The 20,570-nt window shown below is 57.1% G+C and overlaps 1 protein-coding gene across 1 annotated transcript in view; it reads left to right on the plus strand.

Annotated features, from left to right (window-relative positions):
• The window catches only part of LOC140724228 (murinoglobulin-2-like), an 87,486-nt gene that overhangs the window by 7,469 nt on the left and 59,447 nt on the right, over nt 1-20,570 (plus strand). Inside the window, exons 3-6 of the mRNA XM_073038707.1 lie at nt 9,110-9,190; nt 10,117-10,174; nt 10,728-10,783; nt 13,754-13,916. Coding sequence (XP_072894808.1) covers nt 9,110-9,190; nt 10,117-10,174; nt 10,728-10,783; nt 13,754-13,916 — 358 coding nt within the window. The remainder of the gene's footprint in view (nt 1-9,109; nt 9,191-10,116; nt 10,175-10,727; nt 10,784-13,753; nt 13,917-20,570) is intronic.

Consider the following 20,570-nt stretch of genomic DNA (forward strand, 5'->3'; position numbering starts at 1 on the left):
TCCCCCACTACAGGAAACATCCTCTCCACATCCACTCTATCTGTGTCCTCTGGTCCTAGACTCCCCCACTATAGGAAACATCCTCTCCACATCCACTCTATCTGTGTCCTCTGGTCCTAGACTCCCCCACTACAGGAAACATCCTCTCCACATCCACTCTATCTGTGTCCTCTAGTCCTAGACTCCCCCACTACAGGAAACATCCTCTCCACATCCACTCTATCTGTGTCCTCTGGTCCTAGACTCCCCCACTATAGGAAACATCCTCTCCACATCCACTCTATCTGTGTCCTCTGGTCCTAGACTCCCCCACTACAGGAAACATCCTCTCCACATCCACTCTGTCTGTGTCCTCTGGTCCTAGACTCCCCCACTATAGGAAACATCCTCTCCACATCCACTCTATCTGTGTCCTCTGGTCCTAGACTCCCCCACTACAGGAAACATCCTCTCCACATCCACTCTATCTGTGTCCTCTGGTCCTAGACTCCCCCACTATAGGAAACATCCTCTCCACATCCACTCTATCTGTGTCCTCTGGTCCTAGACTCCCCCACTACAGGAAACATCCTCTCCACATCCACTCTATCTGTGTCCTCTAGTCCTAGACTCCCCCACTACAGGAAACATCCTCTCCACATCCACTCTATCTGTGTCCTCTGGTCCTAGACTCCCCCACTATAGGAAACATCCTCTCCACATCCACTCTATCTGTGTCCTCTGGTCCTAGACTCCCCCACTACAGGAAACATCCTCTCCACATCCACTCTGTCTGTGTCCTCTGGTCCTAGACTCCCCCACTATAGGAAACATCCTCTCCACATCCACTCTGTCTGTGTCCTCTGGTCCTAGACTCCCCCACTACAGGAAACATCCTCTCCACATCCACTCTATCTGTGTCCTCTGGTCCTAGACTCCCCCACTACAGGAAACATCCTCTCCACATCCACTCTATCTGTGTCCTCTGGTCCTAGACTCCCCCACTACAGGAAACATCCTCTCCACATCCACTCTATCTGTGTCATCTGGTCCTAGACTCCCCCCACTATAGGAAACATCCTCTCCACATCCACTCTGTCTGTGTCCTCTGGTCCTAGACTCCCCCACTATAGGAAACATCCTCTCCACATCCACTCTGTCTGTGTCCTCTGGTCCTAGACTCCCCCACTACAGGAAACATCCTCTCCACATCCACTCTATCTGTGTCCTCTGGTCCTAGACTCCCCCACTACAGGAAACATCCTCTCCACATCCACTCTATCTGTGTCCTCTGGTCCTAGACTCCCCCACTACAGGAAACATCCTCTCCACATCCACTCTATCTGTGTCCTCTGGTCCTAGACTCCCCCACTACAGGAAACATCCTCTCCACATCCACTCTATCTGTGTCATCTGGTCCTAGACTCCCCCCACTATAGGAAACATCCTCTCCACATCCACTCTATCTGTGTCCTCTGGTCCTAGACTCCCCCACTATAGGAAACATCCTCTCCACATCCACTCTATCTGTGTCCTCTGGTCCTAGACTCCCCCACTATAGGAAACATCCTCTCCACATCCACTCTATCTGTGTCCTCTGGTCCTAGACTCCCCCACTACAGGAAACATCCTCTCCACATCCACTCTATCTGTGTCCTCTGGTCCTAGACTCCCCCACTATAGGAAACATCCTCTCCACATCCACTCTATCTGTGTCCTCTGGTCCTAGACTCCCCCACTACAGGAAACATCCTCTCCACATCCACTCTATCTGTGTCCTCTGGTCCTAGACTCCCCCACTACAGGAAACATCCTCTCCACATCCACTCTATCTGTGTCCTCTGGTCCTAGACTCCCCCACTACAGGAAACATCCTCTCCACATCCACTCTATCTGTGTCCTCTGGTCCTAGACTCCCCCACTACAGGAAACATCCTCTCCACATCCACTCTATCTGTGTCCTCTGGTCCTAGACTCCCCCACTATAGGAAACATCCTCTCCACATCCACTCTATCTGTGTCCTCTGGTCCTAGACTCCCCCACTACAGGAAACATCCTCTCCACATCCACTCTATCTGTGTCCTCTGGTCCTAAACTCCCCCACTGTAGGAAACATCCTCTCCACATCCACTCTATCTGTGTCCTCTGGTCCTAGACTCGAGTAAGGAGACGGGAACTGCACACAGTACTCCAGGTGCGGCCCCACCAGTACCCTGTACAGTTGCAGCGTGACCTCCCTGATCTTCAGTTCGATCCCTCCAGCGATGAAGGCCAACGTCCCGTTTACCTTCTCGACAGCCGGCTGGACCCGCAAACCGACCTTTTCCGATTCACGAACCAGCACTCCCCAGTCCCCCCTGCACAACAGCGTGCTGCAATCTTTCACCATTTAAATAATCATCTACTCTTCCATTATTCCTCCCAAAGTGGGTGATCTCGCACTTACCAACGTTGTACTCCACCTGCCAGACCCTGGCTCACTCACTGAACCTATCTCTATCCCTCTGCAGACTCTCCCCGTCCCCGGCACAATTTGCTCTTCCGCTCGGTTCAGTGTCACCGGCAGACGTCGAGACACCACGCTCGGTCCCCTCGTCCAAATCATCAGTGTAAATGGGGAACAGCACCGACCCCTGAACAGGCACTCCCAAGTCCCCCTGCACAACAGCAATCTCAACCTTGTCGTGGGCTTTGGGGGATTTCATGCATCAATTGCCCCGGAGAGCTTTGTTGGCTGGAGTCAGGGCTTTCTGCTTTGGCTCTTGCGAGGGTCACCTATGCCTAACAGGTCAAAGGGTAAAGGTGGTCCACTGGTCCTGCAGGTTTGGGCTAACAAACGGAGACGGCCTTGGAGAAATGTTTTGCAGAGACAAAGCTAGAGGGCCTTCATTGCTAACCCAAAAAGCAGCACCGTAACAGGGTATAAGTGGATTACTTGAGGAAGGATATACTGGCTTTGGAGGCAATGCAGAGGGGTTTCACCTGGTTGATTCCAGAGATGAAGTGGGGGGGGGGGGTTAGACTATGAGGAGAGATCGAGTCGCCTGGGACTGTACTCGCTGGAGCTCAGAAGGATGAGGGGGGGATCTTGAAAGCTTTCGAATGTTGAAAGTTGACAGAGTAGATGTGGAAAGACTGTTTCCCCTGGTGGGGGAGTCTAGGACGAGAGGGCACAGACAGAGTAGATGTGGAGAGGATGTTTCCCCTGGTGGGGGAGTCTAGGACCAGAGGACACAGATAGAGTGGATGTGGAGAGGATGTTTCCAATAGTGGGGGAGTCTAGGACCAGAGGGCACAGACAGAGTGGATGTGGAGAGAATGTTTCCCCTGGTGGGGGAGTCTAGGACGAGAGGGCCCAGACAGAGTGGATGTGGAGAGGATGTTTCCCCTGGTGGGGGAGTCTAGGACGAGAGGGCACAGACAGAGTAGATGTGGAGAGGATGTTTCCCCTGGTGGGGGAGTCTAGGACGAGAGGGCACAGATAGAGTAGGTGTGGAGAGGATGTTTCCCCTGGTGGGGGAGTCTAGGACGAGAGGGCACAGACAGAGTAGATGTGGAAAGGATGTTTCCCCTGGTGGGGGAGTCTAGGACGAGAGGGCACAGACAGAGTAGGTGTGGAAAGGATGTTTCCCCTGGTGGGGGAGTCTAGGACAAGAGGGCACAGACAGAGTAGATGTGGAAAGGATGTTTCCTGTAGTGGGTGAGTCTAGGACCAGAGGACACAGATAGAGTGGATGTGGAGAGGATGTTTCCCCTGGTGGGAGAGTCTAGGACCAGTGGGCACAGACAGAGTAGATGTGGAGAGGATGTTTCCCCTGGTGGGGGAGTCTAGGACGAGAGGGCACAGATAGAGTGGATGTGGAGAGGATGTTTCCTGTAGTGGGTGAGTCTAGGACCAGAGGACACAGATAGAGTGGATGTGGAGAGGATGTTTCCCCTGGTGGGAGAGTCTAGGACCAGTGGGCACAGACAGAGTAGATGTGGAGAGGATGTTTCCCCTGGTGGGGGAGTCTAGGACGAGAGGGCACAGATAGAGTGGATGTGGAGAGGATGTTTCCCCTGGTGGGAGAGTCTAGGACGAGAGGGCACAGATAGAGTGGATGTGGAGAGGATGTTTCCCCTGGTGGGAGAGTCTAGGACAAGGGGCACAGACAGAGTAGATGTGGAGAGGATGTTTCCCCTGGTGGGAGAGTCTAGGACAAGGGGGCACAGATAGAGTGGATGTGGAAAGGATGTTTCCCCTGGTGGGGGAGTCTAGGACTAGAGGGCACAGACAGAGTGGATGTGGAAAGGATGTTTCCCCTGGTGGGGGAGTCTAGGATGAGAGGGCACAGCCTCAGGATAGAGGGGCGTCCATTTAAAACAGAGATGCGGAGAAATCTCTTTCGCCAGAGGGTAGTGAATCTGTGGAATTTGTTGCCGTGGGCAGCTGTGGGGGCCGGGTCGTTGGGCGTGTTTAAGGCAGAGATCGACAGGTTCCTGACTGGACACGGCATCAGAGGTTACGGGGAGAAGGCCGGGATCTGGGGCTGAGGAGCAGACTCTGATTCTATGTCTTATGGTCTTATTATAATTAAACAATCAAACATGCACAAGATGCAGCTCAACTCTTTCATTAGTCATATTCACTGATCCTCGGTAGACCTCCCCACCTTGCTCCATCGAATCATGGTCCCCCACCTGCACCGTCTCTAATCCAGGCAGCGTCCCGGTGAATCTCCTCTGCACCTTCTCTAATCCAGGCAATGTCCCGGTGAATCTCCTCTGCACCCTCTCTAATCCAGGCAGCATCCCGGTGAGTCTCCTCTGCACCCTCTCTAATCCAGGCAGCATCCTGGTGAAACTCCTCTGTACCCTCTCTAATCCAGGCAGCATCCTGGTGAATCTCCTCTGCACCCTCTCTAATCCAGACAGCGTCCTGGTGAATCTCCTCTGCACCCTCTCTAATCCAGGCAACGTCCCGGTGAATCTCCTCTGCACCCTCTCTAATCCAGACAGCATCCTGGTGAATCTCCTCTGCACCCTCTCTAATCCAGACAGCGTCCTGGTGAATCTCCTCTGCACCCTCTCTAATCCAGGCAGCGTCCCGGTGAATCTCCTCTGCACCCTCTCTAATCTAGGCAACGTCCCGGTGAATCTCCTCTGCACCCTCTCTAATCCAGGCAGCGTCCCGGTGAGTCTCCTCTGCACCCTCTCTAATCCAGGCAGCATCCTGGTGAAACTCCTCTGTACCCTCTCTAATCCAGGCAGCGTCCTGGTGAATCTCCTCTGCACCCTCTCTAATCCAGACAGCCTCCCGGTGAATCTCCTCTGCACCCTCTCTAATCCAGGCAACATCCCGGTGAATCTCCTCTGCACCCTCTCTAATCCAGGCAGCATCCTGGTGAATCTCCTCTGCACCCTCTCTAATCCAGGCAACGTCCCGGTGAATCTCCTCTGCACCCTCTCTAATCCAGGCAGCCTCCCGGTGAATCTCCTCTGCACCCTCTCTAATCCAGGCAGCATCCTGGTGAATCTCCTCTGCACCCTCTCTAATCCAGACAGCGTCCTGGTGAATCTCCTCTGCACCCTCTCTAATCCAGGCAGCGTCCCGGTGAATCTCCTCTGCACCCTCTCTAATCTAGGCAACGTCCCGGTGAATCTCCTCTGCACCCTCTCTAATCCAGACAGCGTCCTGGTGAATCTCCTCTGCACCCTCTCTAATCCAGGCAACGTCCCGGTGAGTCTCCTCTGCACCCTCTCTAATCCAGGCAGCATCCTGGTGAAACTCCTCTGTACCCTCTCTAATCCAGGCAGCATCCTGGTGAATCTCCTCTGCACCCTCTCTAATCCAGACAGCGTCCTGGTGAATCTCCTCTGCACCCTCTCTAATCCAGGCAACGTCCCGGTGAATCTCCTCTGCACCCTCTCTAATCCAGACAGCATCCTGGTGAATCTCCTCTGCACCCTCTCTAATCCAGACAGCGTCCTGGTGAATCTCCTCTGCACCCTCTCTAATCCAGGCAGCGTCCCGGTGAATCTCCTCTGCACCCTCTCTAATCTAGGCAACGTCCCGGTGAATCTCCTCTGCACCCTCTCTAATCCAGGCAGCGTCCCGGTGAGTCTCCTCTGCACCCTCTCTAATCCAGGCAGCATCCTGGTGAAACTCCTCTGTACCCTCTCTAATCCAGGCAGCGTCCTGGTGAATCTCCTCTGCACCCTCTCTAATCCAGACAGCCTCCCGGTGAATCTCCTCTGCACCCTCTCTAATCCAGACAGCGTCCTGGTGAATCTCCTCTGCACCCTCTCTAATCCAGGCAGCGTCCCGGTGAATCTCCTCTGCACCCTCTCTAATCTAGGCAACGTCCCGGTGAATCTCCTCTGCACCCTCTCTAATCCAGGCAGCGTCCCGGTGAGTCTCCTCTGCACCCTCTCTAATCCAGGCAGCATCCTGGTGAAACTCCTCTGTACCCTCTCTAATCCAGGCAGCGTCCTGGTGAATCTCCTCTGCACCCTCTCTAATCCAGACAGCCTCCCGGTGAATCTCCTCTGCACCCTCTCTAATCCAGGCAACGTCCCGGTGAATCTCCTCTGCACCCTCTCTAATCCAGGCAGCATCCTGGTGAATCTCCTCTGCACCCTCTCTAATCCAGGCAACGTCCCGGTGAATCTCCTCTGCACCCTCTCTAATCCAGGCAGCCTCCCGGTGAATCTCCTCTGCACCCTCTCTAATCCAGGCAGCATCCTGGTGAATCTCCTCTGCACCCTCTCTAATCCAGACAGCGTCCTGGTGAATCTCCTCTGCACCCTCTCTAATCCAGGCAGCGTCCCGGTGAATCTCCTCTGCACCCTCTCTAATCTAGGCAACGTCCCGGTGAATCTCCTCTGCACCCTCTCTAATCCAGACAGCGTCCTGGTGAATCTCCTCTGCACCCTCTCTAATCCAGGCAACGTCCCGGTGAATCTCCTCTGCACCCTCTCTAATCCAGGCAGCATCCTGGTGAATCTCCTCTGCACCCTCTCTAATCCAGGCAACGTCCCGGTGAATCTCCTCTGCACCCTCTCTAATCCAGGCAGCCTCCCGGTGAATCTCCTCTGCACCCTCTCTAATCCAGGCAGCGTCCTGGTGAATCTCCTCTGCACCCTCTCTAATCCAGGCAGCCTCCCGGTGAATCTCCTCTGCACCCTCTCTAATCCAGACAGCGTCCTGGTGAATCTCCTCTGCACCCTCTCTAATCCAGGCAGCGTCCCGGTGAATCTCCTCTGCACCCTCTCTAATCCAGACAGCGTCCCGGTGAATCTCCTTTGCACCCTCTCTAATCCAGGCAGCATCCTGGTGAATCTCCTCTGCACCCTCTCTAATCCAGACAGCGTCCTGGTGAATCTCCTCTGCACCCTCTCTAATCCAGGCAGCGTCCCGGTGAATCTCCTCTGCACCCTCTCTAATCCAGGCAGCGTCCCGGTGAATCTCCTCTGCACCCTCTCTAATCCAGGCAGCGTCCCGGTGAATCTCCTCTGCACCCTCTCTAATCCAGACAGCGTCCCGGTGAATCTCCTCTGCACCCTCTCTAATCCAGGCAACGTCCCGGTGAATCTCCTCTGCACCCTCTCTAATCCAGGCAGCCTCCCGGTGAATCTCCTCTGCACCCTCTCTAATCCAGGCAGCCTCCCGGTGAATCTCCTCTGCACCCTCTCTAATCCAGGCAGCCTCCCGGTGAATCTCCTCTGCACCCTCTCTAATCCAGACAGCGTCCTGATTAATCTTCCTTGCACTCTCTCTAATCCAGACAGCGTCCCGGTGAATCTCCTCTGCACCCTCTCTAATCCAGACAGCGTCCCGGTGAATCTCCTCTGCACCCTCTCTAATCCAGGCAGCATCCTGGTGAATCTCCTCTGCACCCTCTCTAATCCAGGCAACGTCCCGGTGAATCTCCTCTGCACCCTCTCTAATCCAGGCAGCCTCCCGGTGAATCTCCTCTGCACCCTCTCTAATCCAGGCAGCGTCCCGGTGAATCTCCTCTGCACCCTCTCTAATCCAGACAGCGTCCCGGTGAATCTCCTCTGCACCCTCTCTAATCCAGGCAGCGTCCCGGTGAATCTCCTCTGCACCCTCTCTAATCCAGACAGCGTCCTGATTAATCTTCCTTGCACTCTCTCTAAAGCTCCCACACTGTAGGAGGGGATGAGGAGGAAATGTTGTGGGAGGGGTTGAGGGGAGATCACTGTGGGAGCTGGTGTGTAAGGAACCCTGTGGGAGGGGTTGAGGGGGGATCGCTGTGGGAGATGGTGAGGAGGGAACGTTGTGGGAGGGGTCGAGGGGGGATCGCTGTGGGAGGTGGTGAGGAGGGAACGTTGTGGGAGGGGTCGAGGGGGAATCGCTGTGGGAGGTGGTGAGGAGGGAACTTTATGGGCGGGGTCGAGGGGGAATCGCTGTGGGAGGTGGTGAGGAGGGATCGCTGTAGGAGGGGTCGAGGGGGATCGCTGTGGGAGGTGGTGAGGAGGGAACGTTTTGGGAGGGGTCGAGGGGGGATCGCTGTGGGAGGTGGTGAGGGGGGATCACTGTGGGAGGGGTCAAGGGGGGATCGCTGTGGGAGGTGGTGAGGAGGGAACGTTGTAGGAGGGGTCGAGGGGGGATTGCTGTGGGAGGTGGTGAGGAGGGAACGTTGTGGGAGGGGTCGAGGGGGGATCGCTGTGGGAGGTGGTGAGGAGGGATCGCTGTGGGAGGTGGTGAGGAGGGAACATTATGGGCGGGGTCGAGTGGGAATCGCTGAGGGAGGTGGTGAGGAGGGATCGCTGTAGGAGGGGTCGAGGGGAATCGCTGTGGGAGGTGGTGAGGAGGGAACGTTTTGGGAGGGGTCGAGGGGGGATCGCTGTGGGAGGTGGTGAGGGGGGATCACTGTGGGAGGGGTCAAGGGGGGATCGCTGTGGGAGGTGGTGAGGAGGGAACGTTGTAGGAGGGGTCGAGGGGGGATTGCTGTGGGAGGTGGTGAGGAGGGAACGTTGTGGGAGGGGTCGAGGGGGGATCGCTGTGGGAGGTGGTGAGGAGGGATCGCTGTGGGAGGTGGTGAGGAGGGAACGTTGTAGGAGGGGTTGAGGGGGGAATGACGGAATTGCAGATATAACAAGTCTGAATGTCTCCTCTCCCCCCAGGGTGGAGTCGATGATACCATCTCTCTTTCGGCCTACGTCACCACTGCGCTCCTCGAGTTACAACGTCTGAGGGCCAATATGGTCAGTAAGGCCGGAGCAAGATAGGGGTAAACACGAGGGAGGGGGTGGGTCAGGCGGAGGGAAAAGGAGATGGACTGGGAGGAGGAATGGGAATGTGCAGATGAGACAAGGAGAGGTCGGGGAAATGGACGGAATTGAATAAAGGGGTTAGCGAGGAGTGGAGTGAGAGCGGGAGAGAGAAGGAGGGGGAAGGTGTGGGAGAGGTAGAGGGAGATGGGAGGGGAAGGTGGTGGAGGGAAGAGAGATGGAGAGGGAGATGGGGAGGAGAGAGGAAGCTAGCAAGCAAGGGAGAGGATGAAGGGAGTGCAGGAGGGAGAGTGAGAGAAGGATGAGGGGGTGAGGGAGAGGGGAGGGGGAGTGTGGGACTGAGAGAGGGGAGAAGGAAGTGAGGGGGAGGGGAGAGGGGAGGGAGATGGATATGAAGAGAGAGTGATAGAGAGAATGAAACAGCAGAGGAATGGGGAGAGAGGGAGGGAGCGAGAAGACGAGAAGGACGGGAGAGCGTGAGAGGAGGGTAGAAACAGGGGAGGGAGAGAGGGAGTGGTGATGATAGAGACAGGAGAGGAAGAGGAGAGAGAGGTGGAGAATAGAGATGTGAGAGAGAGGGAAGTGGATAGAGTCAGGAAAGGAACGAGAGAGGGAGATGAAGAAGGTAGAGACGGGAGAGGGAATTGGAGAACGTGGAGGTGGGGGAGACGGAGAGAACGAGGGAGGTGGATCGGGTGGAGACAGAAGATGGAGGGGAGAGAGGTGTGGGAAGTGGAAATGGAAGAGGTGGGGGGTAGAGGGGGAAAGAGGTGGGGGAAACTGGAGGGTGCGAAAGGGAGAGCAGATGTCCGAAGAAGGATGGGGAGCGGGCAGGAGGTGTGTAGCGCCGTGCGGGAAGTTGACGCCTCGATCACGACCTCTTGTCGTTCTCCGTCTAGGCCGATGAGGTTTACAAGAAGGAACTGTCAGGGTTTGAAGATTCTGACCTGCTGGCAGGTTAGTGATGAATCCCCTCGCCCGGCTTCACATCCTCCCTCATGCTGCCAGCTCGGCCCCGTTTTACCCTCCCCGAGGGTAATACTCGCACTTTGTCTGACTCCGGGCCATGTGAGAGAATGGCGCGCACAGTTTTCACCCTAGCATGGGCCCCGTCTCATCCTCTGCACACCACACACGTCCTGGGCCGGCCTGGCCCACCTGCGCCTCGGCCCGGAACTGTCCCACCCACGCTGACCCAGGCCTGGGGTCGCCCTGCCCTCCCTCCCACTCTCCGTGGCCATGGAACCTGTCCAATCCAGCCCGCCGTGCATTACACCCCATTTCTGCCCCACCCTCTGTACAAGAGCCCTCTTTGCCCACCAGGAGGGCCTGTCCAACCCTCTGTAAGCCATGGCCTGGAACTGACCCAATCCAGGGCCTGCCCCACCATCCTGACAGGACCTGAGCCTGGGTTGACGCCGAACACCCCCCCCCCCCACCCCCGTGCTGACGAGCCTGCTGACTACTCCCCCCACCCCCCTTACTTCTCCGCTGTGCTCAATGTTTCCAGAGCCAACTACGCTGCCCAAGACCGAGGTGGTGGAGGGCCAGCCTGCAAGTTTCAAGGTGAGTCACAGCAGTGGAGGGTGGGGGGGGGAGCGGGAGGGAGGGAGGACAATAAGATGGATGCATTGGGATGTAACGTTAAAATTGTACAAGGCATTGGTGAGGCCGAATTTGGAGTATTGTGTACAGTTCTGGTCACCGAATTATAGGAAAGATGTCAACAAAATAGAGAGAGTACAGAGGAGATTTACTAGAATGTTACCTGGGTTTCAGCACCTAAGTTACAGGGAAAGGTTGAACAAGTTAGGTCTTTATTCTTTGGAGAGTAGAAGGTTGAGGGGGGACTTGATAGAGGTATTTAAAATTACGAAGGGGAAAGATAGAGTTGACGTGGATTGGCTTTTTCCATTGAGCGTAGGGGAGATTCAAACAAGAGGACATGAGTTGAGATTTAAGGGGCAAAAGTTTAGGGTTAACACGAGGGGGACTTTCTTTACTCAGAGAGTGGTAGCTGTGTGGAACGAGCTTCCAGTAGAAGTGGTAGAGGCAGGTTCGATATTGTCATTAAAAAAAATAAGGGTAGGTATATGGACAGGAAAGGAATGCAGGGTTATGGGCTGAGTGCGGGTTGGTGGGACTAGGTGAGAGTAAGCATTCGGCATGGACTAGAAGGGCCGAGATGGCCTGTTTCCGTGCTGTAATTGTTATATGGTTATAGACCAGCAGTAGTGAGTGATAGACCATTGATGGTGGGTGATAGACCGTTGGTGGTGGGTGATAGACCATTGGTGGTGAGTGATAGACCATTAGTAGTGGATGATAGACCATTGATGGTGAGTGATAGACCGTTGGTGGTGGGTGATAGACCGTTGGTGGTGGGTGATAGACCATTAGTGGTGGATGATAGACCATTGGTGGTGGGTGATAGACTATGGAGGTGGGTGATAGACTATGGAGGTGAGTGATAGACCGTTGGTGGTGGGTGATAGACCGTTGGTGGTGAGTGATAGACCGTTGGTGGTGGGTGATAGACTATGGAGGTGAGTGATAGACCGTTGGTGGTGGGTGATAGACCGTTGGTGGTGGGTGATAGACCGTTGGTGGTGAGTAATAGACCATTAGTGGTGGATGATAGACCATTGGTGGTGAGTGATAGACCATTAGTGGTGGATGATAGACCATTGATGGTGAGTGATAGACCGTTGGTAGCGGGTGATAGACCGTTGGTGGTGGGTGATAGACCATTAGTGGTGGGTGATAGACTATGGAGGTGGTGATAGACTATGGAGGTGAGTGATAGACCGTTGGTGGTGGGTGATAGACCGTTGGTGGTGGATGATAGACCGTTGGTGGTGGGTGATAGATTATGGAGGTGGGTGATAGACCATTGGAGGTGGGTGATTGACCGTTGGTGGTGGATGATAGACCGTTGTTGGTGAGTGATAGACCGTCGGTGGAGGGTGATAGACCATTGGTGGTGAGTGATAGACCGTTGGTGGTGGGTGATAGACCATTGGTGGTGGGTGAAAGACCGTTGGTGGTGGGTGATAGACCGTTGGTGGTGGGTGATAGACCGTTGGTGGAGGGTGATAGACCATTGGTGGTGAGTGATAGACCATTGGTGGTGGATGTTAGACCATTGATGGTGGGTTATTGACCATTGATGGTGGGTGATTGACTGTTGGTGGTGAGTGATAGACCATTGATGGTGGGTGATTGACCGTTGGTGGTGGGTGATAGACCATTGGTGGTGGGTGATAGACTATGGAGGTGGGTGATAGACCATTGGAGGTGGATGATTGACCGTTGGTGGTGGATGATAGACCGTTGTTGGTGAGTGATAGACCGTTGGTGGAGGGTGATAGACCGTTGGTGGTGAGTGATAGACTGTTGGTGGTGGGTGATAGACCGTTGGTGGTGAGTGATAGACCGTTGGTGGTGGATGTTAGACCATTGATGGTGGGTGATAGACCGTTGGTGGTGGGTGATAGACCGTTGGTGGTGAGTGATAGACCGTTGGTGGTGGATGTTAGACCATTGATGGTGGGTGATTGACCATTGATGGTGGGTGATTGACCGTTGGTGGTGAGTGATAGGCCATTGATGGTGGGTGATTGACTGTTGGTGGTGGGTGATAGACCATTGGTGGTGGGTGATAGACTATGGAGGTGGGTGATAGACCATTGGAGGTGGGTGATTGACCGTTGGTGGTGGATGATAGACCGTTGTTGGTGAGTGATAGACCGTTGGTGGTAGGTGATTGACCATTGGTGGTGGGTGTTGGACTATTGAGAGGAAGTAAGAGGTAAAGCAGTAGATTTTCAGGAATCTGGAGTAACTGAGGCATATTGGGAGGGACTTGCGGACGTTAGAGTTTTGTGAGAGGGGCCACTGAGGAGCCTGTTCTGGGACATTCGTATCTGGGGAGTTTGCTGGGTGTGTGCAACATTGAGAGTGGGGATTATTTGCAATGGCTGATGAATATTGGGCAGTTCTGGAGGTCTCCACAGTGTGTATGACAGGTACTGGCTGCCCCCAGGGGGTCACGTTTAAGAAACGTTCGGGCCTGAGGTTCGGAGCAGTGTTTGGAGTGGGCGAGGGTAATTTCGAGGGCCTGTTAGGGGCATCTGTGCAGATGTTGGGTGGTTTCTGAAAGGTTTACGTTTGTGTTTGAGGGGCCTTTCTGGAGGATTTTGTACTAGCAGAAGGTAAGGGTTATGTGGCGAGCGAGCGAGGCTCAGGGGGAGTTGTGGAGAGGGTTGTGAACGTGACGTGGTTGACTTGGGGGAGGGCAAGACGGATTTGGGAAGTGGATGGGAGTATTTGCGGAGTGTGCGGGGTATCTGTGGGATTTAAGGTAAGCGTGGAGATGTGAGAGGGGTCTCTGGAGGGGCTGAGGGTTATTCGAACAGAACGGCGAGCAGAGTGGATCCGGAGGAGGGAGTTACCTCTGGAGGGGCTGAGTGACGGTTGGAAGGAGGGTGTTTTGGGTGGGGTGCAAGGAGTGTCTGACTGTCTCTCTCCGTCTAGACGATTGTGCTGGAGCCGTCTCTCCGTTGCCTGAGGAAGCAGATGGAGACGGTGAACAGCACGTACACGCTGGCTCTGCTCGCCTACACCTTCACCCTGGCCGGGGACGACACCTCGAGGGATTGGCTCCTCGACAAGCTGGAGGGGCTGGCCATCAAAAAGGGTGAGGGACATTCGGTGGCACCCCTCCCCCTCGGCCCGACTCTGCCCTCCTCTTAAGACTCCATTATCCTCCTCCATTGCTACATCTGTAACCATTCTCCCTCCTCTTAACCCTCCCCCAACCCTACATTGTCTCAACCCTCAACCTCCTGCCCTACTCCACCCTCAAACCTCAACACTCTTCCCTCTTCTTTACCCTCACCGATCCAACTCCGCCACCTCGGCCTTTCTCATCTCCTCTCCTCCACCCACCATTAACTCCCCTCCCTTTCACAGACCCTCAACCCTCCACCGTCCTCTCAATCCCCTCTAGTCTCCCATTGCCTCTACCTTCTTCTTCCCTCCCTATATCCTCAACACTCCACACTCCCCTCAATCCCCTCTAGTCTCCCATTGCCTCTACCTTCTTCTTCCCTCCCTACATCCTCAACACTCCACCCTCCTCTCAATCCCCTCTAGTCTCCCATTGCCTCTACCTTCTTCTTCCCTCCCTACATCCTCAACCCTCCACCCTCCCCTCAATCCCCTGTAGTCTCCCATTGCCTCTACCTTCTTCTTCCCTCCCTACATCCTCAACCCTCCACCCTCCCCTCAATCCCCTCTAGTCTCCCATTGCCTCTACCTTCTTCCCTCCCTACATCCTCAAACCTCCACCCACCCCTCAATCCCCTCTAGTCTCCCATTGTCTCTACCTTCTTCTTCCCTCCCTACATCCTCAACCCTCCACCCTCCTCTCAATCCCCTCTAGTCTCCCATTGCCTCTACCTTCCCTCCCTACATCCTCAACCCTCCACCCTACCCTCAATCCCCTCTAGTCTCCCATTGCCTCTACCTTCTTCCCTCCCTACATCCTCAACCCTCCACCCTCCCCTCAATCCCCTCTAGTCTCCCATTGCCTCTACCTTCTTCTTCCCTCCCTACATCCTCAACCCTCCACTCTCCCCTCAATCCCCTCTAGTCTCCCATTGCCTCTACCTTCTTCTTCCCTCCCTACATCCTCAACCCTCCACCCTCCCCTCAATCCCCTCTAGTCTCCCATTGCCTCTACCTTCTTCTTCCCTCCCTTCATCCTCAACCCTCCACCCTCCTCTCAATCCCCTCTAGTCTCCCATTGCCTCTACCTTCTTCTTCCCTCCCTACATCCTCAACCCTCCACCCTCCCCTCAATCCCCTCTAGTCTCCCATTGCCTCTACCTTCTTCTTCCCTCCCTACATCAACCCTCCACCCTCCCCTCAATCCCCTCTAGTCTCCCATTGCCTCTACCTTCTTCCCTCCCTACATCCTCAACCCTCCACCCTCCCCTCAATCCCCTCTAGTCTCCCATTGCCTCTACCTTCTTCTTCCCTCCCTACACCCTCAACCCTCCACCCTCCTCTCAATCCCCTCTAGTCTCCCATTGTCTCTACCTTCTTCTTCCCTCCGTACATCCTCAACCCTCCACCCTCCCCTCAATCCCCTCTAGTCTCCCATTGCCTCTACCTTCTTCTTCCCTCCCTACATCCTCAACCCTCCACCCTCCCCTCAATCCCCTCTAGTCTCCCATTGCCTCTACCTTCTTCTTCCCTCCCTACATCCTCAACCCTCCACCCTCCCCTCAATCCCCTCTAGTCTCCCATTGCCTCTACCTTCTTCGTCCCTCCCTACATCCTCAACCCTCCAACCACCCCTCAATCCCCTCTAGTCTCCCATTGTCTCTACCTTCTTCTTCCCTCCCTACATCCTCAACCCTCCACCCTCCTCTCAATCCCCTCTAGGCTCCCATTGCCTCTACATTCTTCCCTCCCTACATCCTCAACCCTCCACCCTCCCCTCAATCCCCTCTAGTCTCCCATTGCCTCTACCTTCTTCTTCCCTCCCTAGACCCTCAACCCTCCACCCTCCCCTCAATCCCCTCTAGTCACCCAATGCCTCTACCTTCTTCTTCCCTCCCTACATCCTCAACCCTCCACCCTCCTCTCAATCCCCTCTAGTCTCCCATTGCCTCTACTTTCTTCTTCCCTCCCTACAATCTTAACCCTCCACCCTCCCCTCAATCCCCTCTAGTCTCCCATTGCCTCTACCTTCTACTTCCCTCCCTACATCCTCAACCCTCCACCCTCCCCTCAATCCCCTCTAGTCTCGCATTGCCTCTACCTTCTTCCCTCCCTAGACCCTCAACCCTCCACCCTCCCCTCAATCCCCTCTAGTCACCCAATGCCTCTACCTTCTTCTTCCCTCCCTACATCCTCAACCCTCCACCCTCCTCTCAATCCCCTCTAGTCTCCCATTGCCTCTACCTTCTTCTTCCCTCCCTACAATCTTAACCCTCCACCCTCCCCTCAATCCCCTCTAGTCTCCCATTGCCTCTACCTTCTTCTTCCCTCCCTACATCCTCAACCCTCCAGCCTCCTCTCAATCCCCTCTAGTCTCCCATTGTCTCTACCTTCTTCTTCCCTCCCTACATCCTCAAACCTCCACCCTCCCCTCAATACCCTCTAGTCTCCCATTGCCTCTACCTTCTTCCCTCCCTACATCCTCAACCCTCCACCCTCCCCTCAATTCCCTCTAGTCTCCCATTGCCTCTACCTTCTTCTTCCCTCCGTACATCCTCAACCCTCCACCCTCCCCTCAATCCCCTCTAGTCTTCCATTGCCTCTACCTTCTTCCCTCCCTACATCCTCAACCCTCCACACTCCCCTCAATCCCCTCTAGTCTCCCATTGCCTCTACCTTCTTCTTCCCTCCCTACATCCTCAACCCTCCACCCTCCCCTCAATCCCCTCTAGTCTTCCATTGCCTCTACCTTCTTCCGTCCCTACATCCTCAAACCTCCACCCTCCTCTCAATCCCCTCTAGTCTCCCATTGCCTCTACCTTCTTCCCTCCCTACATCCTCAACCCTCCACACTCCCCTCAATCCCCTCTGGTCTCCCATTGCCTCTACCTTCTTATTCCCTCCCTACATCCTCAACCCTCCACCCTCCCCTCAATCCCCTCTAGTCTCCCATTGCCTCTACCTTCTTCTTCCCTCCCTACATCCTCAACCCTCCACCCTCCCCTCAATCCCCTCTAGTCTCCCATTGTCTCTACCTTCTTCTTCCCTCCCTACATCCTCAACCCTCCACCCTCCCCTCAATCCCCTCTAGTCTCCCATTGCCTCTACCTTCTTCCCTCCCTACACCCTCAACCCTCAACACTCCTCCCTCGCTTGCAGCTCCCCAGTCCTCCTCCCTAACTTCAACCCTCTTCCTCCTCCTCCCTCCCCTACTGTACTTCGCCTCAACCCTCAGCCTTTTGCTCTCCCCATCCGCTTAACTGTTCTTTAAACCCTCCGTTCCTTACCCCTCACTCTTCCTACCTTGCTTTGAACGTGGACCGCGGTAACCGTCACACTAAGCCTCGGACTCCTCCCTCCTCTCAACCCTCGGGTGTCACGGCGTCGGATCCCTCCCCCACCACCCACCACCCACCCACCATGACCAATCCCCCTCTCAACCCTCGGGTGTCACGGCGTCGGATCCCACCACCCACCCACCACCCACCATGACCAATCCCCCTCTCAACCCTCGGGTGTCACGGCGTCGGACCCCTCCCCCACCACCCACCACCCACCCACCATGACCAATCCCCCTCTCAACCCTCGGGTGTCACGGCGTCGGATCCCACCACCCACCCACCACCCACCATGACCAATCCCCCTCTCAACCCTCGGGTGTCACGGCGTCGGACCCCTCCCCCACCACCCACCACCACCCACCATGACCAATCCCCCTCTCAACCCTCGGGTGTCACGGCAATGGACCCCTCCCCCACCACCCACCACCCACCCACCATGACCAATCCCCCTCTCAACCCTCGGGTGTCACGGCGTCGGACCCCTCCCCCACCACCCACCACCCACCATGACCAATCCCCCTCTCAACCCTCGGGTGTCACGGCGTCGGACCCCTCCCCCACCACCCACCCACCACCCACCATGACCAATCCCCCTCTCAACCCTCGGGTGTCACGGCGTCGGACCCCTCCCCCACCACCCACCACCCACCCACCATGACCAATCCCCCTCTCAACCCTCGGGTGTCACGGCATTGGACCCCTCCCCCACCACCCACCACCCAGCAACCATGACCAATCCCCCTCTCAACCCTCGGGTGTCACGGCGTCGGACCCCTCCCCCACCACCCACCATGACCAATCCCCCTCTCAACCCTCGGGTGTCACGGCGTCGGACCCCTCCCCCACCACCCATCATGACCAATCCCCCTCTCAACCCTCGGGTGTTACGGCGTCGGACCCCTCCCCCACCACCCACCACCCACCATGACCAATCCCCCTCTCAACCCTCGGGTGTCACGGTGTCGGACCCCTCCCCCACCACCCACCACCCACCATGACCAATCCCCCTCTCAACCCTCGGGTGTCACGGCGTCGGACCCCTCCCCCAACACCCACCACCCACCATGACCAATCCCCCTCTCAACCCTCGGGTGTCACGGCGTCGGACCCCTCCCCCACCACCCACCACCCACCATGACCAATCCCCCTCTCAACCCTCGGGTGTCACGGCGTCGGACCCCTCCCCCACCACCCACCACCCACCATGACCAATCCCCCTCTCAACCCTCGGGTGTCACGGCGTCGGACCCCTCCCCCACCACCCACCCACCATGACCAATCCCCCTCTCAACCCTCGGGTGTCACGGCGTCGGACCCCTCCCGCACCACCCACCCACCATGACCAATCCCCCTCTCAACCCTCGGGTGTCACGGCGTCGGACCCCTCCCCCACCACCCACCCACCATGACCAATCCCCCTCTCAACCCTCGGGTGTCACGGCGTCGGACCCCTCCCCCACCCACCACCCACCATGACCAATCCCCCTCTCAACCCTCGGGTGTCACGGCGTCGGACCCCTCCCCCACCACCCACCACCCACCATGACCAATCCCCCTCTCAACCCTCGGGTGTCACGGCGTCGGACCCCTCCCCCACCACCCACCACCCACCCACCATGACCAATCCCTCTCTCAACCCTCGGGTGTCACGGCGTCGGACCCCTCCCCCACCACCCACCCACCACCCACCATGACCAATCCCCCTCTCAACCCTCGGGTGTCACGGCGTCGGACCCCTCCCCCACCACCCACCACCCACCCACCATGACCAATCCCCCTCTCAACCCTCGGGTGTCACGGCGTCGGACCCCTCCCCCACCACCCACCACCCACCATGACCAATCCCCCTCTCAACCCTCGGGTGTCACGGCGTCGGACCCCTCCCCCACCACCCACCACCCACCCACCATGACCAATCCCCCTCTCAACCCTCGGGTGTCACGGCGTCGGACCCCTCCCCCACCACCCACCACCCACCCACCATGACCAATCCCCCTCTCAACCCTCGGGTGTCACGGCGTCGGACCCCTCCCCCACCACCCACCCACCACCCACCATGACCAATCCCCCTCTCAACCCTCGGGTGTCACGGCGTCGGACCCCTCCCCCACCACCCACCACCCACCACCCACCATGACCAATCCCCCTCTCAACCCTCGGGTGTCACGGCGTTGGACCCCTCCCCCTCCACCCACCACCCACCATGACCAATCCCCCTCTCAACCCTCGGGTGTCACGGCGTCGGACCCCTCCCCCACCACCCACCACCCACCACCCACCATGACCAATCCCCCTCTCAACCCTCGGGTGTCACGGCGTCGGACCCCTCCCCCACCACCCACCACCCACCCACCATGACCAATCCCCCTCTCAACCCTCGGGTGTCACGGCGTCGGACCCCTCCCCCACCACCCACCACCCACCCACCATGACCAATCCCCCTCTCAACCCTCGGGTGTCACGGCGTCGGACCCCTCCCCCACCACCCACCACCCACCATGACCAATCCCCCTCTCAACCCTCGGGTGTCACGGCGTCGGACCCCTCCCCCACCACCCACCACCCACCACCCACCATGACCAATCCCCCTCTCAACCCTCGGGTGTCACGGCGTCGGACCCCTCCCCCACCACCCACCACCCACCACCCACCATGACCAATCCCCCTCTCAACCCTCGGGTGTCACGGCGTCGGACCCCTCCCCCACCACCCACCCACCACCCACCATGACCAATCCCCCTCTCAACCCTCGGGTGTCACGGCGTCGGACCCATCCCCCACCACCCACCACCCACCACCCACCATGACCAATCCCCCTCTCAACCCTCGGGTGTCACGGCGTCGGACCCCTCCCCCACCACCCACCACCCAGCAACCATGACCAATCCCCCTCTCAACCCTCGGGTGTCACGGCGTCGGACCCCTCCCCCACCACCCACCACCCACCCACCATGACCAATCCCCCTCTCAACCCTCGGGTGTCACGGCGTCGGACCCCTCCCCCACCACCCACCACCCACCATGACCAATCCCCCTCTCAACCCTCGGGTGTCACGGCGTCGGACCCCTCCCCCACCACCCACCACCCACCCACCATGACCAATCCCTCTCTCAACCCTCGGGTGTCACGGCGTCGGACCCATCCCCCACCACCCACCACCCACCATGACCAATCCCCCTCTCAACCCTCGGGTGTCACGGCGTCGGACCCATCCCCCACCACCCACCACCCACCACCCACCATGACCAATCCCCCTCTCAACCCTCGGGTGTCACGGCGT

The sequence above is a fragment of the Hemitrygon akajei genome, unplaced genomic scaffold (genome assembly GCF_048418815.1).
Source record: "Hemitrygon akajei unplaced genomic scaffold, sHemAka1.3 Scf000174, whole genome shotgun sequence".
Lineage (NCBI taxonomy): Eukaryota > Metazoa > Chordata > Chondrichthyes > Myliobatiformes > Dasyatidae > Hemitrygon > Hemitrygon akajei.